This window comes from Kluyveromyces marxianus, chromosome 8, assembly GCF_001417885.1.
Source record: "Kluyveromyces marxianus DMKU3-1042 DNA, complete genome, chromosome 8".
NCBI lineage: Eukaryota > Fungi > Ascomycota > Saccharomycetes > Saccharomycetales > Saccharomycetaceae > Kluyveromyces > Kluyveromyces marxianus.
Genome location: NC_036032.1, coordinates 460,639 through 488,078, shown reverse-complemented (window position 1 = coordinate 488,078; position 27,440 = coordinate 460,639). Strand labels below are relative to the sequence as shown.

The window sequence follows — 27,440 nt, the reverse complement described above, 5'->3', positions numbered from 1 at the left end:
ATCTAGTATAAATCTCATACATAAATATATATATGCTGTTTATATCATTTTTTTTACTTGAAGGCCCAAATATTTTTGTCTCTGTTGCTAACTAGAACATTGTACTTCTGTAGGTCCATCTATAACATTGGCCATGTAGAGATATAACGCTTGCTGTTGTTACCAAAGCAGTGGAATATGATATAATAGAGAGTAACATGGACCTTCCAGAGGAGGCAATTAGCGATCAAGTGTTATTGGAACGTACAGCCAATTCATTCTACCATTATAAAGACTTCTGTCTACAAGAGATTTGGAAACCAAGAATACTGAAATGGAAATCCTTGTCAACTTATCAGAAGCAGCTGATTCCCTGGTATGAGGATTATCTCAATAACATACGTGACTGCATTGAGAGTAACTCTATCTTTTATATGAATCTATTAGAAAAGTGCGTTGGCATATGGGGCCTCGGAAGCGACCCTAATAAATGGGCAACTCCGAATAATGTAGACATGGGTAAAACAGTTTCCATTCTCAACCAAATAGCCAGAGAATGGTCTGCAGATTGCTCTGAAGAAAGAGATCGTTTCTTAGCACTTCTTAAAGACTTTCTAGATAGCAAGTTCCCACACGACAGAAGAGATGTAAAAGTTTTAGTGCCTGGAGCAGGTCTCGCAAGATTGGCTGTTGATATAGCAAGAATGGGATTTTCTACAGAGGCCAATGAAGTTTCTTATCATATGATAATGGTTGGTCAGTTTATTATGGACTCTGGATTACAAAAAGATCAAGTAGGTATTTATCCTTTTGTTCATTCATTCTCACATCACTTGAATAGACGAGAACAATTACGACGAGTCAATATTCCAGATATTAACATTTCTGAGGAATTAGGGGGCAAGGGTCTCTTATCAATGGTAACAGGTTCTTTCCCAGATCTCTACGGGCCAAACACTAATATCAAACAATCAGACTCTTACTCAAATTCTGCCTATATTAGGGAAATTAGGGCACGTAACCGAAGTACAAAAGATCTTGTAGTTACCAATTTCTTCATTGATACGGCATCAAATGTTCTGGATTATCTGGAAACGATATCTCATGTCTTGAAAGATGGCGGCTATTGGATCAATTTTGGGCCATTTATGTACCATTTTGAACAAGATCCCCAGACAGAAATTACAGCAGATTTCAATCCGTACACAGGTGAAGTTTCGAATATGTTCGTTACACCTTTAAAAGGTCTGGAACTCTCCCATGAAGACATTCTCTCTGTTGCAAGCACCAAATTTCCATTCAAGATAATTCACGAACAGTCTCATATTTCATCCGGATATGGTACAAATAAAATGGATATATCTATGCAAGGTTATCAGTGTTCATTCTGGATTCTTCAAAAATCCTGTGATAAAGTTAATAACAATATTTAGAAGTTGATATCGGTAAATACTTCTATAAAAGTCAAGCATTGCGAGAGTTTCAATCTTCCTTTATTTTTAATTCTTTGATCAGACTAGTTAAGTTATTGACCATATCTGTGAGCTCGTCGATTTTTTTATCAGATTCTACCTGTCTTTCAGTCAACTCATTAAATATCCGATAGTGTTCCCAACCAATACCAGTTTCAAAGCCTTCAGTAACAGGTTGTACAACTTGCTTTACCTCTTTGAACCATTCTTTCCTAACTGCGAAACGAGGATCAACATTTTCAGCTTCTCTTTGGATCTGCTGGGCCCTCTCGTTCCTCCTTTTAGTCACTTTGAAGCTTTTAACAACATTGCTGTCTAGAAGGCTAACGTCTTCCTCTTGGAAACCATCAGTTAAATCCCATGCCACATCATCTTCATTGGCATCATCTGGTAGCTTGTTGAGCCTATTGTACATGATGCGACGAGCTTGTACTGTTTCCACAACTGCGATATAGCATAAAATAGGGGAGTAAATGATAGTCATCACAATATTTGATAATCCCCTTGCTTGACGTTTAGGTAGTAGCCACAATACTGGAGTTATGCATATCTCGATTAAATTCAATGGGGGCACATATACATCTTCATCTGGAGCTCTGATATATCTTAGTGTTTTCTGTGCCATCAACGCCAAATACTCATCTGTTGCATTGTCGATGACTTTTTGGTATGCACTAGCATAGAGGGCAACCAAGATATTCAATAATATAATGGTAACAATGAAGCAGTAGCTGTAATATAATACGGCTGCATATGGTGGAGCAAACTTCTCAAACATATCAAAGCCACCTCCGCCTAGGATGGTAGTCAAAAGGTTTGTCAAAATGGGCCATGTGATCTCTCTTTTACCATCTGCAGAATCTAGACCAAGGAAACCTTGTAGGAATCCTATCATTACCAAAATCAATAAGAAGAAGAAGTAAATGGATTCTCTCATCATGTGTGCCAAAACAACCAACAACGCCCCGACAAATCTTTCAGATTCCAAGTATAACAATAGTCGTGACCAAACCAATGGGGCGGCACAGGATAAAATTCTGTAGGAAACAGTATCCCAATGTTCGGCTGGCATATTGGTTTTCCAAGGGCAGACGCTCATGATACGTAACACAATGGACCACACTATTATACTAAACATGAAGTCGTGGTACACATTCCAGAATCCAAGATATGCCCACCCAATGTGGTAGCATTTTACCACCTCATCGATTATGTGCCCCAACGTAAATACGTAAAACCATGATTCCCAGAATCCAATGGGCTCGACGTTAACAGAGTCCTTTTGGTTAACGACAATAGTATAGAACATCAAATAAAACAATGAAAATATGATTTGAAGCAGATTCTGGTATACAGGAGCACGTAACCTGTCTGGGGTAAAATGCTTGCGCAGTTCACAGCGGGGAACGATGGAACAAAGCGTGAAGGTTTCAGGGTCGTATTTATTTTGCACAATCCACCCTCTCCATAGCCACTTCAAACACCTTTGGTAGCCAGATGAGCCAATAACAATGGTGCAGTGCATATCCATAGCTAGTTCAAGTGCAGAAGTCGGAACAGAATCCACTTCATTTTCATTGATCACATATCTGCGTAAGAGCAACTGCATAAACGTGTAGTGGTAATCCTCCTGCTCAGTTTCTTCGATAATTAATTTAGACAATTGTTGAGCAGCCACCGCTCTTGCATTGTAAACTTCTGAGTTGTGAAGTTCAGATTCTGCCAAACCCCAATACCATCCACACACTTTCAACAACGCAAAAACAATCACAGACTCATACTTTTTCACAGAGTCCCGGTTCTTTCGATCACCCCCACATGCTTCTCGAGCAAGCTTGATAACTTTGGCGTTTATGATCCTGGAATGCTCACAAGTGATCGAACTTTCGTCATAGGCAATAGGAATCACCTCATCAATTAAATACTTCAAATTAGTTGCAATCTTTAGAATTTGTCTCGAATTAGGCGCAATGCAATTGGAAGTATTGGCTGGGTCTTCCCAGTACTCCTGAGAAGTGCAAGGAAGGACAGATTGTTCCATGCGTGTAAAAATTAGTTGTTGAAGCGAAGATAGGAGACAAAATTAGGCAACTATACTACCATCCTGGTCGGTTTTTTATACGTGTATGTGTGTTCTCTGACCCATTGTTTTCAATTCTTTCCATTTTTACGGTTTTTATATTAGACTGACTGACCGTAGCAGACCCTTTTTTTTTCTTCTTCTTGAAGTTCTGCATATCTATTTTGAACTCTCTGCATGGATTTAACAGCCTGTTTTGGCTGTCCAGTAGTAAAAGAAATTACTTCAGCCGCTCGATTGAGATTAGTGATCACGTGAGATAAAAGCAATACACAATCTTCCTCTCTATCCACCACTCACTGTCCAAAGCAGCCAGCATGGGACAGACTCGTTTCATTTCACTTTCCTAAGTCATAGTAGCAAGCCACATTCTGATTTGCATTTCCTCTTAGCAGAGTATATCTACGCAATCACCATTTGCACTAAATAAAAAAACGACTACTTTCGCTCCATATTAACGGCATACAGTATTCTCCAATCCATCTTCTAGTGCTGAGCAACAAGTAACATATAGAAATGTTTCTACTCTTTGTAATAACAATTATTTGTTTTGCCGCCGATCATATCCACATTCTTATTATGTTTCTAATTGTCTAATTTCGCATTCTCTCGTCTTTTCCTTATATGTAAAATACGAAATATAGAGATTAAAAAAAAAAAAAAAAAAAAAAAAAAAAAAAACAATCGGAACCGCTTTTATTGCACGCATGAGAAGAACGAGAGAGAAAATCGGTGTTTTTAGGCCGGGTAATGATAATTTGACACGTGATCTACATTACCCTGATTTTATGCCGACCCCGGATACTGAGGTGTTGGGGTTTGGGATAAGAGAGCAGAATTAAGAGTAGTTCGGGCACCGTTCAAACGAGCGGGGTTTGGGTGCGTATGTTCGTATGTGATGGATCTTGTTGTCAAGATGCGTCTACTAGGTAGTCAAGGAATCTGAAAAGGGTGCTTCAAGTAGGAATTGGTGTTTTGGCATGCCAAAAAAAAAAAAAAATAACTATTTCAGTTGGGAAGACCTTTCATTTCTTGCAGAGGCTGCGATGGATGTGAAATCTTACTGAAATGAAATTAACAAAAAAAAGTACCAAAGATAATTTCAATATGTAAAAATGTAAAGGAAAGTGCTAGATAGAAAGTAGTAAAGAGGCAAGCTCTTGACATTTGACGAAGTGCTTTCTGGGATTTATACTACTGTATACGAGAAGAATAATCGGGCGTGTACGTATTCTCTTTGAATTGCCATTAAACATATTGATTGTGAAGTAGTTAATATTCTTTGACAGTTAGCGTGGGAAGGTTATTTTATAACTGAAGAGCAGAGCAGGCCAAGAAAGCAAATAAACAAATAAGAGAAGCGGATAATATATTCAGATGGTTGCCCATAAGAAAGGGAAGAAGAAGAGTAAGAAGCAACATGGGTCTGGGTCTGAGAAGGAGGTGAAGGATTCGAAAATTCATGCTGAAATCATAGATGAGGAGTCCGAATATCCGACTTCGCGGGTTATTAAAAGGGCTCCAAATGGGGATGTAATAGTGGAGTCGCTTCCGGAGCAGGATTCAGGAGATGGTAGTGATTCTCATAATGATCGTACTGGCCCCGGAGGTGCGCTTGGTGATACGGTAGAGGATGTAGAGGATACGAAATGGCCGATCAAGTTGGATACGCATTGGGAATCCTTGTCATTAGAAGAAAGGAGGAATATATTACGAATCAGCAAAGATGAGCTCTTTGAAATGATCAAGTCGTACAAGAATGTCCATAGCTGTGATTGCAGTATGTGTGGTCGTAACAATAATATGAATATAGAGCAAGAGATTGAACAGATATATGCCGAACTCTATGAATCAGCAAAATATGAAGATGCCGAAACGGACTTTATACAGTTTCATTTGAAGCTCATAAAAGAGTACCAGAGCAAAGGAAACGATTCCAGTTACTTCCATTCACATCATCGTAAGCATTCTAACCATAAAGAGGGAGACTCTGTAGACACGGCCAATAGTGGAGATCATATTGATAATTCATCAAATAATGAAGAGCAAAGCACAGTCAAACTTCCGAAAAACTCAAATACGGACAGTGCACAGGACGATTCTAACGATCCATTCCTCAAGTCATTACATGCTGATTATCCTATCAAGTATTATCTGCCCGAAGAAGTACTTGCTGCGGAAGAAGCAGATGAGTTAAAGTACATGGACAAAGCTGATGCAAATACCAATTCACATCCAACATTTTCCCCTCCTTCAAAACATTCACCAGCATCATTAGATTGGAAACAAGAAATTAAACAGTTTAAGAGCAGTAAGCAAAAACAACTAACTGAGACTGATATCCAGCCTTCGGGTGACCTACAAAGGTTGCAAGAAGTTGAACAAATCAGCGCATCGCCTTCATACGGTGAAGTCGATTCTAAGTTGTTGTCATTTGCTAAAACTCTAGTATCATCCCATCCACACATTGCTGAGGAGTTCATTAACAGAGCGATAATGTATCCACATATCAAGGCTATCACTGAAGACATGATGAATAATGAGGGCGAAGGCTTGAAAAACGCCATGGAAAGCTTGGTCTTGCAGCAGCAACAACACCAACAAGAGAACGAAGATGCATTATCACAATATGAGGCTACTTCTTCAGATGGTGGTGACCTCGAAAACTCTTCTCAAGACAATAATAACTCAGACGAAAATGAGGATGATGACAGCAAGCAAAAAAACGATGGCAAAACTATTGATACTGTGAGTGCTACTGGAAGTACGGAGATAGAAGCATTGATAAATAATGTGAATTTTGATTTTGTTAAGGATCCAACTTCAGTTTCATCGCTAATAGGTGCATGTTATGATGTGATTAATAACAAAGACAAGCGCTTAGAGATCGATAAGGACAATAGAGAACATAAAGAAGAGCTTGAACGTTTACGTCATGAAATATCAGCAGCTGAATCCCATGAATCTTATGATTGGTCAAATGACGAATATGAAGAAGGCAGCGAGCGAAATGAGCCTGATGAAGACTACATCGACGATGAAGATATCGATGATCATCACTTGGATTCAGATTATGATGATGATGACGTAATTTATGACGATATTGATGAGAATGTTAAATCTAATAAGGAATCATATTCCACAGATCATGGCCATGGTTCCTTGGTTGACCGCCATCATAAATCATCGATGCCTAACGATTCAGAGGAATGTATTGACGATGATTACGATAGCGAAATTGATCATGCGGAACGTCTGGAAGAAGGAAGAAGGCTCATTCAGATAGCGATCACCAAGTTACTACAAAAGAAACTAATTGCCTCTTATCAAGAGAAAGAAGCTGAAAAGAACAGAGAAAGATTGTTAATGGAGTTGGAAGCGGAAGAGAACCAAAAGAAAGAGAGGGAGAAACGAAAGCAGAAGAAGAAAGAGAAAGAGAAAGAGAAAAAACGTTTGCAACAGTTGGCAAAGGAGGAGGAGAAAAGAAGACAAGAAGAAGAAGAACTTCGTTTAAAGAAGGAGGCTGAAGAGAAAGAGCTGGCACGTAGAGAAGCTCAGAGGAAAAAGGTTGAAGAAGCAAAGCGTAAGAGTGATGAAAAACGTAAGAAGAAACTAGCAGAGCAAAGGCGTCGTGAGGAAGAACAAGAGCGCATTCGTAAAGAAAAGGAAGAGTTAAAGAGGCAACGTGAAGAAGAACAGAAGCAGAAAAAATTGGAGAAGGAGAAAAAGCAGCGAGAATTAGAAGAGCAACGTCAACAGAAAAAGAGATTGGAAGAAATAGAAAAGCAAAAACAACAGCAACAGCAACAGCAACAGCAAACGGAGGCTACTATCAAGAGTCAAGAGCATGCATCAATGGACATTTCAAGGGCAGAAGCCACCCCATATAATCTTATTACAAACGATGTATTTCATTCAAATACTACCTTGAATGATGACATATTCAATATGATCAATCAAGCCTCGAAATCAATGTCATCATCTCCATCTAGGACTCAAGATAGTGCTCTGGATGCTAGTATGCTAGCATCTAGAGGAATCCATAACCCAATGTCTACAGAAGATGTGCTACTACCCCCTTCATCAACATATTCACTACCTAACACTTCTCCTCATACACAGACTGCTTTCTCTCAACAGGGATCTTCATTGCCGTTAAACTCACTCGGTAGTTGGGAACAGTCACAGTCTTCACAAGCTTACTATAATGCCCAAAATCCATCAGTTGAAGTCCCTAACACTCTTCCTTCATATGCTGATGGAAATGTCAATGTGTCAAATGAAGTGAATAGTATAACAAACTTCTTGAAAGATACTACTATAAATGATATTCCAATAAGTTCGAAAAACTCACTTCCTTCTCAGTCTCTAGAACCTCTCAGTATATCTCCTCGCCCACAGTCTGTTGTCTACAACCGACCAGCTCTATGGAGTAACGACACTACTCAAAGAATCAATAGATTCAACCATCAACAGGCCCAGCCAAATCAATTGTCTTCTTCGCAACAAAGGAGATCCATATGGGACTCTAGCTCGGATTCAGCTTTTGCAGTAAATTCAACAAACGGATTTGGCTCCAGTATCTGGGGTAGCGCAACACCAATACAAGCTCCAGCTACAACGATATTACCTTCTCCGCAGGCTACTGAACCTTCAAATGAGTCATACATGGATATTTTAACTAACTGCTACAAATTGTTGTCACCAGACAATAGTTTTGTTCCATTGGATAAATTGTACCAAGCATCTTTGACTCAAATCAATGCTAAGTCTGTTTTATCTTATTCGCAGTTCGTATCAACGTTAATGTCAATGAAAAAACTAAATAAATGTGAACTCCTAAATGATAACACAGGAATGTTAGCATATTGTCGGATGGGAGGACCAATGTCTGCAGGATTATCTGCGTATTCTCAAGGTTCATACTCCGGTGCACCTTCACATGCTACCGCAGATACGCAGTCTCTCGGTGCTATTCCGACTACTGCTGCTCCAACAAATCCGTTGGCTCAATCTTTGAACTCTATATTTGGGGATGTGTCGTTTTCACAAGCAATTCCCGCTGTGCCTGCGCCAGTATCTCAAATAGATGGAATGTCTAATACAAACCCTGATCCTGCGAACTATCTGAACTACGATCAGTCATTCCCAGTATCTTATCAAGGTAGTAACATTTGGAGCTAGTTATATACATCATATATCATATCCATCTATTTCACTACGTCATTAAAAATCTTCATTACATCATTTTTAGGTACAAAATAATAAAAAAAAGTAAATCAAATAGTATATAACCACTGATGATAGGAAAAAGGCTTATTTTACTTTCTTCTAGTTGACCATGCGCCATCGTGAGGTTTGGCAATATACGTATACAAGTGGTCATTATAATTTGCAGGAGTTTGTGTTATTTTAATGCTCGTTCTTCTTTCTTGGCAAATCGTACCTGTAAACGTAATTATTCGAGGAAAAGGCCAGAAAACCTAGAATCATGAAAAATAGAATTCAGAATGATTCTCATATATAGAAACAAGATAAAATATTTTGATTAGCAGGACAACTGTAGGTGTTCGAAGGGCTTTCCAGTGTGGCGAAAATACATTCGACGAAATCTTCAAAGGGATCTTTTTCTGTGTTGCTTTGAGCGTTGCAATTGCGAAGATTGTTTGCTTCCAGCAGAACCTGTATACCATACTCAAATCAATAATCTATTTTTATTGAAACACAATATATCAGCGTACAACGTACTTCATAGGAGGTGGAAATATTGTGATACATTAATAACTAATCTGATAGAATGTCTACTAGTCCTGTAAAACGGAAGATAGTGATAATTGGTGATGGTGCTTGTGGTAAAACGTCATTGTTGTATGTCTTCACTTTAGGCCAATTCCCGGAGGAATACCACCCTACCGTTTTTGAAAACTACGTGACGGATTGCCGAGTGGATGGAATCAAAGTGCAGTTAACACTTTGGGATACTGCTGGACAGGAAGAGTACGAAAGGCTTAGACCCTTTTCTTATTCTAAGGCAGATATAATTCTCATCGGATTTGCTATTGATGATCCAGAGTCATTGGGTAACGCAAGAAATAAATGGGCAGAGGAGGTTTTGAGGTACTGCCCCGAGGCTCCTGTTGTTCTCGTTGGGTTAAAAAAGGATTTAAGGACGATAGGTGACCAAAGTCAAATGGTAACACAAGAACAAGCAGAGCAAGTAGCAAGAGCTATTGGTGCCAAGAAATATATGGAATGCAGTGCTTTAACGGGAGAAAATGTTGATGATGTGTTTGAAGTGGCTACGAGAACGAGTTTGCTGGTTAATAAGCAGCCAGGACATGGGTGTTGTGTAATATCATAAGCCAAATATCATCAGTCATTCAATGATGTGGGCAATTAATACCTTCCCAAGAAAGACTCAAAAAAAAAAAAAATGTAACGCAAGACAACAAGAACATAATAATATGCATCACTTTCTCCAAAACATAAATACATGCACGCATATCTATCTATATGTATACATGTTCATATACCTTTGTGTGTGCGTGCGTGCGTGTATGTATACGTATATGTAAAAATGATAATAGGTTCGTACGGTAAGAAATTGGAAACAGGGTTATCGGTTGAAGGCTTGCCTATCCCAGTACCACCCCCATCAAATAGGTTTCGCTATCACGTGTAGAATGTTATATCGATATTTCACTAATCCTTTACTCAGATCTTTTAGCTTAGCCATCCGCTGTTACTCAAAAATTCATCTTTATTTTTTATTTTATTTTTTGAGGTTAACTACATGAGTTTTCAATACTTCAGTTTTCTCGTGTGCCTAACGCGTTTTTTTCGAAATATAGTATAAATAAAAAATATAAAACAATTCGTTCTTCATCGAGAAGGTAGAATTTGTTAAGGTATCCCAGAATATAAGTGAGCTGAATCCAGTATCAAATCAAGGAATTCTGGTACTACATTTTATATCTGAGTTATCTCTAGAAGTATTTTTTGCCACTGGTCGCGTACCTTAACTCTTAAGAACAGGTATGACGCAGTCTAAGAGTGTTTCTGAGAGATATCAAAAGATATCTCAACTTGAACATATCTTAAAGAGACCAGATACGTACATTGGTTCTGTTGAAACACAAGAATCGGTGCAATGGATTCATGATGAGGCAACGGATTGTATGATTGAGAAGACAGTGAATATTGTGCCTGGTCTTTTCAAGATTTTCGATGAAATTTTGGTCAATGCGGCTGACAACAAGGTTCGTGATCCTAGCATGAAGAAGATCGACGTCACGATAAACCAGGAAGAGAATTTGATCGAGGTCAGAAATGATGGTAAGGGTATTCCCGTTGAAATTCACGAAAAGGAAGGAATCTACATTCCAGAGATGATTTTTGGTCATCTTCTAACATCTTCCAATTATGATGATGATGAGAAGAAGGTTACAGGTGGTAGAAACGGTTATGGTGCCAAGCTTTGTAACATTTTCTCCACTGAGTTCATTTTAGAAACCGCTGATCCTTCCAAAGGTCAGAAGTATGTCCAGAAATGGGAAAATAATATGTCTGTATGCCACCCTCCATCTATTACCTCATACAAAAGAGGTCCTTCTTACACTAAGGTGTCATTTAGAGCAGATCTACAAAGATTTAATATGGAGAAACTTGACGATGATATTGTTGGTGTTATGCGTCGTCGTGTTTATGATATCAATGGTTCGGTTCGTGACGTGAACGTTTCCTTAAATGGAAAACCCTTGAAGATCAAAAACTTCAAGAACTATGTTGAGTTATATCTAAAATCTCTTGAAAAGATCAAACTCAACAGATTGCAAGAGTTAACGAATCCAGATGAACCAGCCCAGGAACCAACCAATATTCCTGCCATTTTGTACGAGAAGATCAATGATCGTTGGGAAATTGCATTCGCGGTTTCAGAAAACTCTTTCCAACAGATTTCTTTCGTCAACTCCATTGCCACAACTTCCGGTGGTACGCACGTCAATTATGTGACAGATCAAATCGTGAAGAAGGTTTCAGACCGTTTGAAGAAGCAAAAGAAGTCCATTAAACCATTCCAAATCAAGAATAACATGTTTATCTTTATTAACTGTTTGATTGAAAACCCAGCGTTCACATCGCAAACTAAGGAACAGCTTACAACCAGAGTTAAAGACTTCGGTTCAAAATGTGAAGTTCCTAACGATTTCGTGAACAAAGTCATGAAAACAGATTTAGCGACAAGAATCTTTGATATTGCTGACGAAAATGCAGAAAAGCAGTTAAAGAAAACTGATGGTTCGAGAAAGAATAGAATAACAGAATATCCTAAACTTGAGGATGCCAACAAAGCTGGTACAAAGGAAGGTTACAAATGTACTTTGGTGCTCACAGAAGGTGATTCTGCCTTATCACTTGCTGTCGCCGGTTTAGCCGTTGTCGGAAGAGATTATTATGGCTGTTTCCCACTAAGAGGTAAGATGTTAAATGTGAGAGAAGCTACACCTGATCAAATCACCAAAAATGCTGAAATTCAAGCCATTAAAAAGATTATGGGTTTGCAACATAAAAAGCGTTATGAAGATGCAACCTCTTTAAGATATGGTCATATCATGATTATGACAGATCAAGATCACGATGGTTCTCATATTAAAGGTTTGATTATCAATTTCCTTGAAAGCTCTTTCCCTGGTTTACTAGATATTCCAGGCTTTTTGATTGAGTTCATTACACCAATTATCAAGATCACTATTACCAGACCTAAAAAGCAAACTATTTCTTTCTATAACATGCCGGATTATGAAAAGTGGAGAGAAGAAGAGTCTCATAAGTACACTTGGAAGCAAAAGTATTACAAGGGTTTGGGTACTTCGACGCAACAAGAAGCACGTGAATATTTCTCACAACTAGATCTGCACTTGAAGAAGTTCCATGCTCTACAAGGTGACGATTGCCAATTAATTGATTTGGCCTTTTCGAAGAAAAAGGCTGATGATCGTAAAGAGTGGTTGAAGTTATATGAACCTGGTACAGTGTTAGATCCTAAGCTCACGGAAATTCCAATCAGTGATTTCATCAACAAAGAATTAATTCTCTTCTCGTTGGCAGATAATATAAGATCTATTCCTTCCGTATTAGATGGGTTAAAACCTGGTCAAAGAAAGGTTATCTATGCCTGTTTTAAGAGAAATTTAAAATCAGAAATCAAGGTTGCTCAACTAGGTGGTTATGTTTCTGAACATACCGGATATCATCACGGTGAAGCTTCCCTATATCAAACGATTGTTGGTTTAGCCCAAGATTTTGTTGGTTCTAACAATATTTACTTGTTGAAGCCTAATGGTGCTTTCGGTACCAGAGCTACTGGTGGTAAAGATTCAGCTGCTCCGAGATATATCTTCACAGAGCTTAATAAGATCACTAGAAAAATCTTTAACTCTCTAGACGATCCATTATTAACCTACATTCAAGACGATGAACAAACAGTTGAACCTGAATGGTACTTGCCTGTAATTCCTATGATTTTGGTCAATGGTTGTGAAGGTATTGGGACTGGTTGGAGTACCAACATTCCGCCATTCAATCCTGTAGATATTGTCAACAATGTCAAGCGCTTGCTTAAGGGAGAAGAGATGGAGCCAATGGCGCCTTGGTACAGAGGATGGAAAGGTTCTATTGAAAAAATCGATACCCAAAAGTATCGTACATACGGTAGAATCGAACAAATTGATGAGTGTACCCTCGAAATCACTGAACTTCCTCCTAAGACATGGACATGTGTTATAAAAGAATACTTATTGTTAGGTTTAAGTGGTAACGACAAGGTCAAACCATGGATTAAGGATATGCAAGAGCAGCATGGTGCTACAATTAAGTTTATAGTTACGTTGTCTCCAGAGGAGATGGAAAAGACGAGAAAGATTGGTTTCTATGAAAGATTCAAGTTAGTATCGACTGTCAGTCTCAGTAATATGGTTGCATTTGATCCTCAAGGTAAGATCAAGAAGTATGACGATGTTCGTGATATCTTGTCCGATTTCTACTACACTAGACTTGAATACTATCAGAAGAGAAAGGATTACATCAGTGAAAGGTTGAAATGGGAGGTGGACAAGCTTTCTTTCCAAGTGAAATTCATTAAGATGATTGTTGAAAAAGAATTGACTGTCAGTAATAAGCCACGTCCTGTGCTTTTCAAAGAACTTGAATCGCTAGGTTTCCCCACTTTCAACAAAGAAGGTAAACCAACTTACGGAAAGGTGTCGGACATCGCTTCTATCGAAGAGATCAAAAAAGATGAGGATGAGGACGACGACGATGAAGATGATGAGAAGGAAGATCCAGACGAAAGTGAAGATGTGGTCAATGGACCGGAGGAGAAGTTTGGTAACTACGACTATCTTTTGGGAATGAAGATCTGGTCGTTGACCAAGGAAAGGTACGAGAAACTATTGGAGCAAATGCAAGAAAAACAAACCGAATTGGAAAGATTGCTCAAACTCTCTGCCAAGGACTTGTGGAACATCGATTTGGACGACTTCATGGCGCAGTACGAACGTTTCATCGAACTAGATGAAGAAATCAGAAACAACATCGTTCCAGACGCTGCCACCAAGAAGAAAGGAAAGAGAACCAGACGGAAAGACGATGACGATTACGATCCTAAGAAACCTAAGAAGAGATCAAGAAAGACTATCAAGCATGACTACTCCGAGTTCGAGAGAGTGTTGATCGAACCTAAAATCATCGAAAAGGTGAAAAGAGTGCCAAAGATCAAGACTGAAAATAACGATATCACCAAGAAGCTTTCCAAGGCCAGCAAAAGCAAGCAATCCACACCGGAAGTTGTGGTTCCTGCAGAAACTGTGCCCAAAAAGGAACCCTCCTCCTCCTCCTCCACAACTACGATCTTCTCTAAACCTTCTAACTCGGCATCAACAAAGCAGGAAAACGGCGAAAAGGACGAATTCAGCGTCTTCTCCAGCAAGTTCAAGAAGTTAAGCTCGGATTTCAACGCAAACAGCGAAGAGTCACTCACGTCTACTTCTACTGTTCCCTCACTATCCGCCTCTGCCTCTGATGCCACGAAAACCCCGCCTCCAGCACCAGCACAAAACACCGCCTCCAAAAGCGATGACGAAGATGAAGAAATCAGTCTACGGAAAAACAAAAAGCCTGCCAAGAAACCCTCCTCCGCTCAGATGGTATCTCTGAGCGACGAAAGCGACCTCGAAATCCTCGAGAATCTGCCCTCCCAACCAAGAAAAAGGGCCGCTAGAGCCGCTAAGGCCAAACCATCCGCCTACAGCCAAGATATCTCCGACGACAGTTTCCTAGATGATGACGACGACGCCAACTCCGATGGATCATTCCACGCATCCGAATAATCAATTGTATACCTACTACTTACTAGCTACTCTTTTTATTTTAATCCAAGATATAAACTAAATCACGTGATATCAGCTTCCCTCCCATTGTTGTTGTTGCATTTCCTCCCCTTTAGGGTACTACCGTTTCACGGCTTTTTTTTTTTTTTTTTTTTTTGCTAGCACTTCGTTGCCTTCTGATGAATATGCATAGAAAGCAACATATAATGTACGAAGGATTCCATATTATAGGGGAGTCCATTCGAAAAAGGTATTTGTTTCGAGAGAAATAGCCTTGAAAAGGGCATCCAGCGCAATGAAAAACCGCAATCGAGTAAACCCCAGTTGTAAAAATATATGGAAATGCATGCAATGCATTTTCAGCCTGTCAATATTTTAGACAAAGAGCAAAGTATTGCGACAGTTATAGTGATTCATTATAAGTAGCGTCATTTCTATTTTTCGACCTTTTTTCGCATCGCAATAGTATGAAGGGAAAAAAAGAATTCGGCTCGATATTAAAAGGGCAAATTTTTGGAAAAGCAGTTTTGTCTTGAAAAGGAATAGTGCGATTCTTGATTAATAGGTGTAAGTAACTGGATCAAGCGCTGCGGATTGCTATTATATAGGGTACTGCTAGGTTTCGAGATATAATACTACACAGTTTGCCTTTTTTTTTGTTGTTGTTTGTTTTTTTTCCGTCGTAAGTGTGGGTGCATTCTCTAGCACTGCTTTTATTAAAGGTTTTCTATCTAATTTGGATTGATTGGGCAGAGTGTATTCGGACTCTAGGGCTTGTTTCAGGTGTGTAATAGTGCTGTGAATATGAGTGCTGGTACGGAGATTGTAAATCCTCCTCCAGCTGAGGAAGTTGCGGTGGTTAATGGTGTCGACAAATTGGCACCAAAGGCTCTATTAGCAACGAGTAATGAGTCGTCTGAGAACAAAGAGGTTGATGAGAAGGCTACCAGTGCGGAGATCAGACCTGTTATGGATGCGACGTATGTCGGATGGAAGCAAATTGGAGGCTGGGAAGAAAGCGACCGTTTGACATTGCAGGACCAGATTATTGGTGCCAATGATGAGACGTTTTTGGACAACGTCATTCCAGACGTGGCTTACGGTGACTGGTACCATTCTGTGGGTATATTTTTCATTGGTGGTTTCCTTTCCTTCTTGTTGGGTAAATTCAAGTTTTCGCTAGGTCCTGTTTTCTTCATCATTATCGTCACTGCTATCTTCTACAGGACGTCGATCAAGAAGTACAGATCGGCTCTTAGAGAACTTGTGCAGAAAGAATTTACGGTGGACAAGATTGAAGATGATTACGAATCTATGGAGTGGTTGAACACTTTCCTCGACAAGTACTGGCCTGTTTTAGAGCCATCCGTGTCGACTATGGTTGTTGACCAGGTTAACGTCGAATTGGCCAAAAATGAGGCCATCCCAGGGTTTATTAAGGCATTGTGGATAGACCGCTTTACTCTGGGTGTGAAGCCCCCAAGAGTGGAGTTGGCCAAGACCTTCCAAAATACGGATTTGGACGTTGCCGTTATGGACTTTGCGCTGTCGTTCACTCCTCACGACTTATCTGATATGACTGCAAAACAGTTGCGCAATTACGTTAATCAAACTGTTGTGATCAAAGCTAAGATGTTCGGTATTACTGTTCCTGTCGTTGTCTCCGACGTTTCCTTTAGGGCACACGTTAGAATTCGTACTAAGCTAATGACAGCTTTCCCTCACATTGAAAATGTCAATATTCAATTGCTAGACGTTCCCGATGTTGATTTTGTTTGCAAATTATTGGGTGGTACTGTTTTCAACTGGGAAATTATGAACATCCCAGGTCTTTATCCGCTAATTAGAGAACTTGCAAAGAAATACATGGGACCAATGTTTTTGCCTCCTTTCTCCTTACAATTGAACATTGAGCAGCTAATTTCCGGTGCTGCTATGTCTATTGGTGCCTTGGAACTAACTGTGAAAAATGCAAAGGGTCTACAACGTTCTTCTTCTTTGAACGTTTCTGTCGATCCTTACCTAGAATTCTCCATTAACAACACTGTCCTTGCACAGTCAAGAGTTGTTAAGGATAGTTTGAACCCTGTTTGGAACGAATCATTGTTTTTGTTGGTTGGCTCTTTCACTGACCCTCTAACAATTACTGTGTATGATAAGAGAGAAAAGTTGAAGGATAAAGTGTTGGGTAGAATGTACTATAATTTGAGCTCCTTGCATGATACTCCACTACAAAAGAACTTATCCTCTTTCTTCCTAAGAAACTCCAAGCCAGTGGGTGAATTGTTCTTTGAAATGAAATTCCATCGTACTCTAGAGCCAAAGAAACTACCAGACGGTAGTGTCGAAGAAGCTCCTGATCTCAACACTGGTATTACTAAGATTACAATCTTAGAAGGTAAGGATTTCAGTGAAACTACCACACCTGTTAACTGTTATGTTGAACTATATGTTAACTCTAAGTTGGTTTTGACAACTTCCACCGTGAAGGGTAAAGAAATTCCTGCCTGGGGAACTCCTTATGAAGCAGTTGTTACCAACCGTAGAAAAACTAGAGTTAAATTGGTTGTCAAGAACAGTAAGGGCGAAATTATAACGAATACTGTTCAAACTTTGAATGATTTAATAGATAGATCTTTGGTCGAGAAAGAGTGGATCCCATTGAAGAATGGTCGTAGTTCTTTGAAAATCAACACCGTATTCAAGCCAGTCTCTTTGGATATTGGTTCAAATTCAGTATCATATACCCCACCAGCTGGTGTCATTCGTGTGTTGATAAACAAAGCACATGGTTTGAAAAATTTGGAAAGATTTGGTACTATTGATCCATATGCTAGAGTCCTTGTTAATGGACAAGCTAGGGGTAGAACTACTGATAAGGAGTCAACCACAAATCCAGTATGGAACGAATCTATCTATGTTTCTGTGACATCTCCAAACCAAAAAATTACTATTGAATGTCTTGACGTGGAAACCGCCGGAGAAGATCGTACTTTGGGTAAATTCGATATTGCCACTGCTGATATGTTCCAAAAAGGTCCCGATGACAAATATATTGCACATATTGATGAAGAACCTAAGACTGGTAAATTAATCAGTAAAAAGGGTGGTTCAAAGGGTGAAGTTACTTATTATGTGTCATTTTATCCTGCGGTTCCTGTTCTATCATTAGAAGAGATCCAAGAAGTCGACGAAATCGCTGAAAGAAAGGCTAAGCTCGAAAAGGAAAAGAAGGAAATGGAAGAATCGGAAGAGCTTAAGAACAACTCTGTACTCAAGAAGAAACTTGAATCGGAGGCTGATGAGTTAAAGGAACTTGATGATATGTATAGCGCTAAGCTGAAACTTGATTTGGATGAATTGGTACAGTACAACAGCGGTGTCCTTTCTGTTTACATTTTAAGTGCAGAACTTCCTCAACAAGGTTGTTACATACAGGCATTCTTCGATTCTAATGGATATCCACGTTTCCACACGCCAAGAAGTCCTACGAGATCATTCAGAGAAGGTATGGTGGGAGATGTCATGATTAAGGAATTGGAATGGTCCATCACAACACTCAGAGTGACTAAAAATAAAGACCAAAATAAGGCAGAAGACTGCATCTGTGAGGTTACTATTCCAACTATTGAGTTGGTAAGAAACTGCTACTACAAGCCATCTATTGTGAACCTAAAGGGTAATGCTGACGCCAAGGTAATGCTGCAGGTTTCTTGGTTCCCAATCAACACCACCAAATTACCTTCATCAGACTTGATCACCAACAACGGTGATTTAACCGTCAACATCAAGGGTGCCAGTAACTTACTTGCAGCAGATAGAAATGGTAAATCTGATCCATACGTTAAGTTGTATCTCAACGATAATGATACGCCATTCTACAAGACTAAAACTCTAAAGAAAACTTTATCTCCTACGTGGAACGAATCATGTACTGTGCAAGTCGTCAATCGTGTTAATAATTATTTGAAGATAAAGGTCATGGATTGGGATGCTGGTAACGCAGATGATGCTATTGGAGAAGCTGTTGTTCCATTGTCCAAGATTGACCCAGAAAGTCCAACTGATCTTGATATTCCACTAATCTTACCTCCTGAGAAAAAGGACGCCGGTGTAATTCATTTGTCGTTTAACTTCGAACCAAGATACGTTTTAGCAGTGACTAGAAAAGAAACCAAGATTGGTGATTTAGCCGGTAAGGGTTTATCTGCCGGTATCCAAGCGGGTACTACAGTCATTGGAACTGGTCTTGGAGCTGTAGGAAAACTAAAGAAAGGTATCTTCGGCAGTTCAAAGAAAAGAGACGAACAAATCGAGGAAGTTTGAGTTTAATGATGTTGTTATAAACTCTTTTTGATTTGTATAAGTAAAATAAAAACAGTCATGAGGACATCCTAGATGTACTTATTGGCTCATTTTCTACATATTTGTATTATGTACTGTAGTCGTTTTAAAAAAATGGACAATATTAATATTAATTATATTATATTATTATATTACATCAGTTTTAAACCTGAAATACAGAAATACTCCTAATGAGATGATCAAAAGGAAGAATGATTATGCAAAACCACGAGTTCAGACACTAAGCAATTCAATTTCGACATGAACATTGATACACAAGAAGTGACCAACTCAGGCTTACACCCTATAGAGCTATGTGTTTATTCTCTGCTCAGCAATAATCTTGAGAGCATATACCAATCGATCAATGAATTAAGGGAATCACAGGCTGTGCTAATACTACAGTTAAAAAAACTAAGAGAGAAGTGCAAGGATGAGCAGGATCAACTTAATAAAGAATTAACATTAGGCGATGAAACCCTGCGGCTGGAGAAATTACAACGCAAGGTTGATGCTCTATTGAAGAGGTACGAAAGGATGGTTTCAGCTGTATCAAAATAAGTAAATTTGGTAAATCCAACGCATTTGTGGTCATGACTAACTACAGAGTAAGGGCGATTCTTTCTTGCGTATGTTGTATTCGTATATATAGATAGTATAACGTTATATGGAGTCTATTTGAGGGGATTTTTGAACAATTTGAATGGGTACCCTGAGTTCTTTAATGCGAAAACAGCCACCAACGCGCTGTAGAAAATGTAGATACAAAGAGAGAAAGCCAGTGCGAGCGAAAAGAAGACAAACGCAGCTTTGCCTTCTTGGTTTTTGTTTTTATACCATTTTTGAATTCCCGGGACCACACATATTAGTCCCACCATTGCTGACGCTAGAACACTGTATAAAATAGTGACTATTTGAGATTCAATGGCGTACTGGTTCTGTAGCTGTCCACCTAGGAAGTATACAACAGAGTTTGACGACATACCAGAAAACTCTGGCTTACGAATCTTGACGAACATATTACCCGAAATGAGAGTGATGACAGCAAAGGAGCACAGAACACCCCACAGTGGCCTTAATGTCAGGATACCTACCACAGTAGAAGTGAATTTTCTGATCACGAATGTCAACACACCCACAGTAACAGTAGTGATCACCGTGGAACCCCAATTTATTGGCTCATAAACAACCAAATCAGCTACTTCCGTCAGATACTTGATCTGTCCTGCAAGGAACCCTAGATGATTGCCTCCCAATTCCGACGTAATCGTAATCTTCTCAAACTCGTCCGCAGTTTTCCCACCAGCCTTGAATACAAAGAACGCTGGCACACTCGTCAATTGGAATCTGCTGAACAGTTGCTTCGAATCAGGACCGAAATCGGCTCTAGCAAAGAAAAGGCCGTGTCCCTCCTCTTTCAAATCCTTGGAAATCCCATCCTTATGATCATAGAACCACGAATTAGCCACTACATCAAAACTAGGGCTCATTTCATTGCATAAAGTACAAGAAAACTGTGTTGACGAAGCGGTAAACATCACAACAATATCAGACTTCCTGGGTGAGTTCAATATCTTCTCATAGTTCCTCGAATTTAAATTGATCACATTCCCATTCTTTTTAGACAACTCTAGTAGCTTCTTATTGGAAATCGCCTCTACTATCGAGAACAGCCATACGATACACCCTAAAAATAGAGCACTGAACTTCATATTTACTTTCCAATGGCCTGCTGCAATCCAATTGTATTATATCACACTGCTATTTTAGCACAATTCCTATTTAATTCCTACTTTTCTATCAAAACTCTATATATGTGTCCTTTATTGTATGTTTCACACACTATTTATTTATTACTGTTATAAATATCAAACAGAACAGAATATATTTCATGGTATATTGGGGAAAACTCATTGAGAGAGAGAGAGAGAGAGTGACATTTCTTTATAAATGGCTGTGGTGTATGGAGTTTTAGGAATTCTCGTCATGTGTTTTACACGTGACAAAACTTAAAAACGATATTGAAGTGATGTTTGAATGGTACTCAGTTCAAGTAGACATTCTAACCATTGCTGGAGATCCCAGTAATGCTTTCCGGGCTTATTCGGGACCGGGAACGAGTTCTTATGGGGAATATTTCATAAGATTTGTGTTTCGCTGTGTTTGTAGATATAAAACAAAACAAAACAAATAATAGTTTTAAACTTTAAACACCTGAAGAAATTAGGAGAAGAACCGACAAGAACAATTGAAAACGGTGGCAAGAATACAACATAGGGCGTGCAATCTCGTATCACCGAAAGGCAACTAAAGTATTCTAGGTGTGCAATAATTTTAATTGTACGTAAGGGGAAGAAATAATGCCAGTGAGGTCTTTAGAGGCATATCTTTTCGAGAGGGGCGTTGTCGGTTCTGCATCCATTGATATTTTGCAGAACTGCACTCTGGGTATTGATGTGAACCATTATGTGTCCCGTTTATTGACCAGTAAGCGTGAGCAGTATTTGGATGCAATTGGGGGACCACCTACAAGTCTCAGGATGTACATTGATTCTGATTTGGAGGTTTTCCAAGAGAACAATGTGACGCCAGTGTTTTTGTTTCCAGGATCATTGACTTCGAACCAATTAGACTACCAGTCATACTCTACTGCGGGAGCAGACTTACTGAACTCAATGGGGTCCCAAACCGGTAATCCTGGTAGTGGAAAGAGTCCCTTGGCGTCAGCAATAGCCCAGAGAAATCGGGCTTGGGCACAGTGGACGAATCTGTTGAACCAAAACAAGTCTACGTACATTGACCAGCCATTGGTTCCCAATGAAGTGTTCAGACATGGTGCTCCGATTGACTTGAAAAGGTTCCAAGCGGATCTAATTCATTATTTCATCGAAAAGGATGTTCGTTTTCAAGTTGCGCCATATTGTAGCTGGATGCAGTTGGCTTACTTGTATGAGATGGAGTACATCGACGCGATATACGGGCCAACCGAACTTTTAATGTTGAAAAACGTTCCAAAGTTTATTGTTGGTATGGAGTTTCCAAACAAAGAATTCAGATTTGTTGACTCACAACGTGTCTTGCACGAATTGAAGTGTAACTTGGAGGACTTTATTGATATTTGCATGGCCATTGGTAACGATCTACAACCAAAAACATTGCCTCCTTTACAAGTCTACCCATCGGTCCAGCTGTTTGAGACCGCACTTGATATGTCCGTTAACGGTGGTACAAACTACTATACCTATCTCCTAACAAACCCTGTGAAAATTGATATGTCACAAGAGATTGAGAGTTACCAAAAGGGGGTTTCTTCTTTGAAATATATGCCTGTCTTGACTGAAAGCGGAAGAGTCGAGCTTTACACTCCAGACTCTCATAATCCAATTGCAACGGAATCGGAAAGCTCGAAATCATCATCTCCAGAACCAATTCCAAACGACGTTCACGAATTTATTCAGCAGAGATTGCCACACGAGTACAACTTTTACAGATCAATTGGCTTGATAGGTAATGACTTGCTTACCACATTGGCAACTGGTATATATGCGGAATATGCCCCGCTAGATGGTGGCTCTTCCGAATCTTACAAAGAATTGGTTAAAAAATCAATTGACATTTTCAAAACCAAGGCTGTCAACTTATTGACTAGCCCAATAAACAGGTATTACCAAATAAAGCAAATGAAGTACATTTCATGGTTCAACCCTGGTAATGAAGTGGTTTCTTCTGGTAGGATTTTGCCAACGATCTTTGAATCTGTAAATCGAATTGCTGTTTGCACAAAGGAAACTGAAGAATTTAGCATTTCTAAATTAGTCAATCTATTGTCGGGTACAAAAGATTTGTCAAGATTCATCACTGATAAAGTCTTATTCCCTGCATCAGTTCCAGCTGATGAAAAATTGACGACACCCTTCGATCTCTTAGCAACGAACTTTTTGAGATTTTTGACAATTTTAGGATTTTATGAACTTGATATAGAATCCAAAAAATTGACTCCATCAAAATACGGTATTCTATTGTCGGAGCTTAACGAATTAGATGTTTCTCCAGAAAATCTAGAGTCTGTTCTCATTCTAATAGTGTTCATAAAACTAGGTGTTCTATCACTATCAGAAGAAACTCACCCTGTAACCCCACCCGCTTTATCAGCAGCTACTTTGCGTTCATATCCAAAAGAATCACAATACATTTTAGTACTAACACGTGTCTTGACAATGTATCAACTCTCACAAAAGCCAGTCAACTACTATGGACCAATTGACAAAAAACTATTGATTTTTAGAGATCACCTCGATCTTGTTAAGAAGAATTTGTGCCAGCTCTTTGAGAGTGTCACTGTCAGCTCTTTGGTAACTGGCGAGTTTGATAGATTGAGTTTGGATAATGATGGATGGATCAACTCCATAGTTAAATTAATGCCTTTCAAACTGTCTTCACCAAATACTATAATGGCCATGATGTGGGAATTTTACCTGCAGAAATGGTTGCATAATGGACATGATAAAGAGGATGCAATGAATTTGATATCAGTTACTTTTTCGGCATATAAATCCGTTCCTAAACTAGAGGAAGAATTCAGAAAGTCATTCGAGCTAATTGAACAGGTCGGTACGGTTTACGCAAGAATGGCAGAATTGGGATTGATTAAGCAAAGTGATCTGGAAACCTATGAAAATGCTTATAGATTTATCACGGAAACGTACTCACAATGATATACTTTTTCGAACCCTTGTATAGAAAACAATTCCTCTGGTAAAAAGTAATTAGAGTAGTTAATCTAATTTTTTAAAAAAATAGTTACAGTTCACTTCTGTGCATTGACACATGTTTGAGGATGCAAGTGTTTAAATACTGCATTGGTTGTACCAATAATTAGTTCAAAAGCTTGACAACCTTGTTTTTCTTTCGTTCTAATAATGGTCGTACTTGGAAACAGCAATGGATAACTTACAGATTTTAGAAGCGAAAATCACTTTCAGAAAGGAAAACAATAACATCAATTAATGACAACTCTTTTATGTATCATAAGCATAGACAAAAAAAACAGCCCAATCCCATATTCCAACGAGTTTATTGACTATGTACACGTATAATTATTAACAACTAAGTGAGTTATGGGATTTACTTACTGTTTTGACAATTTTTTAATCTCTTCCTCGCAGTTGTTGATTACTGCGCTACTACCTTCGATTTTTCCACCCAAGTAATTCAATCTGCTTCTGAAAGATTTCTGGTCACTCACTTTAGACAACGCCTTCAACTCTTCTTCCCACTTTTTTATTCTTCCTGTCTCAAACGTTATCATCCTTAATAAATAAGATGTCCTTAGTACATTGTAAATATCTTTGTTTTCAAGCAAATAGTTAAATGCTGCACGGAACAATGGCTTAGCAGGCAAGATATCAGTTAGAACACCTCTATCTCTTTTCATAGATACCAAACCATTCTTTTCTAACTCTAGTAGGGCATCTTCTGGTGCGGCTTTGAATAAGGGGCGATATATAATATCCCTGAAGGTGATAGATTCCTTAGCACTTAATAATTCAATAAGCTCCCATGCTTGAGCACCTCTCAATGGATCAGCCGAGCCATTTAAAAAGATCTGGGTGATTTGCTCCGAAGCTTGTTCAACCATCTTTTCTAGAGCTTCCTTTGGTTGCTCTCCTGACTTTACTCTTCTGACGAATGCTTGTAAATCCAACATTCTACCTCCGATAGGGTCCAAAGAGTCATCAATCTCCTCAACGAACTTTTCGTTCATGTCAAGGTTTATTGGGGATACTGAACCTTCGTCCTCTTCTTCGTTGGTTTCCTTCAATTGAGCTAAAACATAACTTCTAGCGCTCTTTTTAGAAGCGTCCGATAGTGACATCATTTTGAAAACTTGGTTAGGCAAAGATTCCGCTAATAATTGATTTGGTGCAACTGTTTCTGTCAAGAATATCACATGTGCTAAATTCATTTGAACTAACATGGCTGCCCAGTCAGATAATTCTTTGTAGACAAATCCGTTCATTTCAGCCTTATTTGTGAATCGATCAATAACAATAACTGGCTTCTTTTCAGGGTGTTGCTGTAAGTAATCTTCTTCTTTCACAGTAATTGCGTTATCACCTGAGCCTATTACTGGCTTATAGCCCTTGAGCGCAATATGTCTAATGGACATCACTGCAGTGGAAAGCATATTTCTAAACTGCGTTTCCTTTGATTCTGATAATCCAGACTTTTGACCAGTTAACCCTTGAACTGCCAAATCAAGTAGATTTGTGACAGAATTAACCCATGGGAAAATGGGGAAGTAACCAATTTGACTCGCTGCATTTCTCAAGAATTTGGCATCTGTTCTAGATTTGATTAATTTATCACAATCCAAGTATAAAACATTCGGACGATCATGTAAAGCATGTTGCATCACTAATTCGTGCTTACCAGAACCTCTTGGACCTCGTAGAACGACAAATGTGTTATTGTTTTCCTGTAACCACAACTTTAGATCGCCAACCTTTTCTTGACGTTCTTCCCACAACTGTCTCTTTTGGACTTGGTTGTCGGAAATACCCCAGTAATGTTTCACAGAAGACATAGTTGATGACGTCAATGACAAGAGTTTCTTTAAGAAGTGGTTATCCCAGGATAATGAGTATCTGTGGGTAATCTTTTGTTCAATGGTAAACTCTCTGATTGGATCAAAAATGATAACTGCAACAATGGACAACAAGGCAAGTAAGACAGGAACAGCAATTCTTGTATGGTTAACAAAAAAGTCACGAATCACATGACCTTGAGCTAACTGCTTATACTGGACATGGATAATGCTATTATGAACTTCCATACCGGACACACAATTTTTAGCGCAGATGGCTCCCCTAAAAGATCTATAGACAATCCCATATGTCTTTTCCTGGGGATTAGGAAAGATGTTGACGATTGTACCGTACCTCCTGAATAGTGCATATACCTCTTCCTCAGTCAAAAAACCACCTTCGAATTTAACCTTGATCTGATTACTTGGCAACCTTCTCAAATCCTCAATCCAAGGCGAGCCCTTTACTGGAAACACTGATACCTTGGTGAAATACGAAAACCACGATTTTGACGACTCTTCCTCGGTATTTTTCTGAATAAGCGTATTCAATGCTGCTTTAGTATAATTTGGTGGCACTAGGAAAGTTGCAAAAACACCTCCATCTCTTTTAATGGGAATGGTAGAGCGCAATTCTAATCCGTGAATTGGGTTACTTTCCGGGCTTGCATAATTGAAAATCTTGGCACGAACAGCCTCTCGCGATTGATTTGACAACAACAAATTATACCATTGAGTTGGGCGCCACAAAGACATAGCCCTAGGGTAAACATTGTCGAAGTATAATAAAGTTTCCTCCTCCGTTTTATGAATTATACCAGTTGCCGTAGCAGTACTAGCTTCACCCGCCTGTTCATCCTTCTGTTGAATTTCACTAGAAACAAACCTTTTAGAAGCACCTGCCCATAGTGCCACTTTCCCAAACCTACTTAAGGCAACAATATGACTGGGTTTAACGCTTGTAGCAGCAAACCTTGAAAGAAGCATTATATTCTAGGGGCAAACTGAAATCCTAAAACGTAAAAACTTCTGCTCGATAGCACTTTCTGCCTGAATAAAGTAGTAAAAATTCAGAATTTCTAAAGTATTATCCAAAAGAAAGTTTATCGGCTTGTTTTGCCTAACTTATCGATACCAAGCCCTCCTTTCAGGCCATCCTCTATCCTGTTTGCGCTTGAAAGATTCAAATATCACAACTTAAAATCGTTCTCTTGTTGTCCCGATAATAGATATGGAAGGCTTTGTCCGATTATCGATGCGGGTAACATATATTCAAGCACGTGATCTGAGTTCTCATTTACCTTAAAAATTCTGACAGCATGCTTTCTATAAATTAGAAGAGCTACAATTTGAAGGGGGTGATTTATGTGACTTGGTAGAGCAATATTAACGGCTTATTGCAAAGGACTTGGGATTGAAAAATCGAGATTGAGGGTAGACAGCAACCCTAGAAGCCGCGAATTTTTCTACACGGTGGATATTCGGACGCAAAGGAGATAAAGGAGCAAAATTGTTTGCGAATCAGTTAAGGGTTTGGGAATAACAATTGTAAGAGTTGAGCGGAAGTAAAGAGCTCAGGAATAAAACAAGAT

The 27,440-nt window shown here is 39.0% G+C and overlaps 10 protein-coding genes across 10 annotated transcripts; 7 read left to right on the top strand and 3 right to left on the bottom strand.

Moving 5' to 3' along the window:
• Positions 1 to 197: 197 nt before the first annotated feature.
• On the top strand, positions 198 to 1,412 carry KLMA_80211 (S-adenosylmethionine-dependent methyltransferase; the record flags this gene model as incomplete). The annotated part of the gene is made up of 1 exon (XM_022821956.1): positions 198 to 1,412. One exon carries the CDS (start codon positions 198 to 200, stop codon positions 1,410 to 1,412), a length of 1,215 nt encoding a protein of 404 aa, XP_022678265.1.
• A 49-nt stretch (positions 1,413 to 1,461) lies between these two features.
• On the bottom strand, positions 1,462 to 3,492 carry YVC1 (Yvc1p; the record flags this gene model as incomplete). The annotated part of the gene is made up of 1 exon (XM_022821955.1): positions 1,462 to 3,492. One exon carries the CDS (start codon positions 3,490 to 3,492, stop codon positions 1,462 to 1,464), a length of 2,031 nt encoding a protein of 676 aa, XP_022678264.1.
• A 1,416-nt stretch (positions 3,493 to 4,908) lies between these two features.
• NST1 (Nst1p) lies at positions 4,909 to 8,715 on the top strand (the record flags this gene model as incomplete). Its single annotated transcript, XM_022821954.1, has 1 exon — positions 4,909 to 8,715. One exon carries the CDS (start codon positions 4,909 to 4,911, stop codon positions 8,713 to 8,715), a length of 3,807 nt encoding a protein of 1,268 aa, XP_022678263.1.
• Positions 8,716 to 9,328: 613 nt separating this feature from the next.
• RHO2 (Rho family GTPase RHO2) lies at positions 9,329 to 9,892 on the top strand (the record flags this gene model as incomplete). The annotated part of the gene is made up of 1 exon (XM_022821953.1): positions 9,329 to 9,892. The coding sequence occupies one exon, from the start codon at positions 9,329 to 9,331 to the stop codon at positions 9,890 to 9,892; it is 564 nt and encodes a 187-aa protein (XP_022678262.1).
• Positions 9,893 to 10,568: 676 nt separating this feature from the next.
• Positions 10,569 to 14,918, top strand: TOP2 (DNA topoisomerase 2; the record flags this gene model as incomplete). Its single annotated transcript, XM_022821952.1, has 1 exon — positions 10,569 to 14,918. One exon carries the CDS (start codon positions 10,569 to 10,571, stop codon positions 14,916 to 14,918), a length of 4,350 nt encoding a protein of 1,449 aa, XP_022678261.1.
• Positions 14,919 to 15,722: 804 nt separating this feature from the next.
• On the top strand, positions 15,723 to 19,244 carry TCB1 (tricalbin-1; the record flags this gene model as incomplete). The annotated part of the gene is made up of 1 exon (XM_022821950.1): positions 15,723 to 19,244. The coding sequence occupies one exon, from the start codon at positions 15,723 to 15,725 to the stop codon at positions 19,242 to 19,244; it is 3,522 nt and encodes a 1,173-aa protein (XP_022678260.1).
• Positions 19,245 to 19,523: 279 nt separating this feature from the next.
• On the top strand, positions 19,524 to 19,823 carry SNN1 (Snn1p; the record flags this gene model as incomplete). Its single annotated transcript, XM_022821949.1, has 1 exon — positions 19,524 to 19,823. One exon carries the CDS (start codon positions 19,524 to 19,526, stop codon positions 19,821 to 19,823), a length of 300 nt encoding a protein of 99 aa, XP_022678259.1.
• Positions 19,824 to 19,936: 113 nt separating this feature from the next.
• On the bottom strand, positions 19,937 to 20,974 carry OST3 (dolichyl-diphosphooligosaccharide--protein glycotransferase OST3; the record flags this gene model as incomplete). The annotated part of the gene is made up of 1 exon (XM_022821948.1): positions 19,937 to 20,974. The coding sequence occupies one exon, from the start codon at positions 20,972 to 20,974 to the stop codon at positions 19,937 to 19,939; it is 1,038 nt and encodes a 345-aa protein (XP_022678258.1).
• A 648-nt stretch (positions 20,975 to 21,622) lies between these two features.
• MKT1 (Mkt1p) lies at positions 21,623 to 23,977 on the top strand (the record flags this gene model as incomplete). Its single annotated transcript, XM_022821947.1, has 1 exon — positions 21,623 to 23,977. The coding sequence occupies one exon, from the start codon at positions 21,623 to 21,625 to the stop codon at positions 23,975 to 23,977; it is 2,355 nt and encodes a 784-aa protein (XP_022678257.1).
• Positions 23,978 to 24,390: 413 nt separating this feature from the next.
• Positions 24,391 to 26,835, bottom strand: YME2 (Yme2p; the record flags this gene model as incomplete). Its single annotated transcript, XM_022821946.1, has 1 exon — positions 24,391 to 26,835. One exon carries the CDS (start codon positions 26,833 to 26,835, stop codon positions 24,391 to 24,393), a length of 2,445 nt encoding a protein of 814 aa, XP_022678256.1.
• Positions 26,836 to 27,440: the final 605 nt, after the last annotated feature.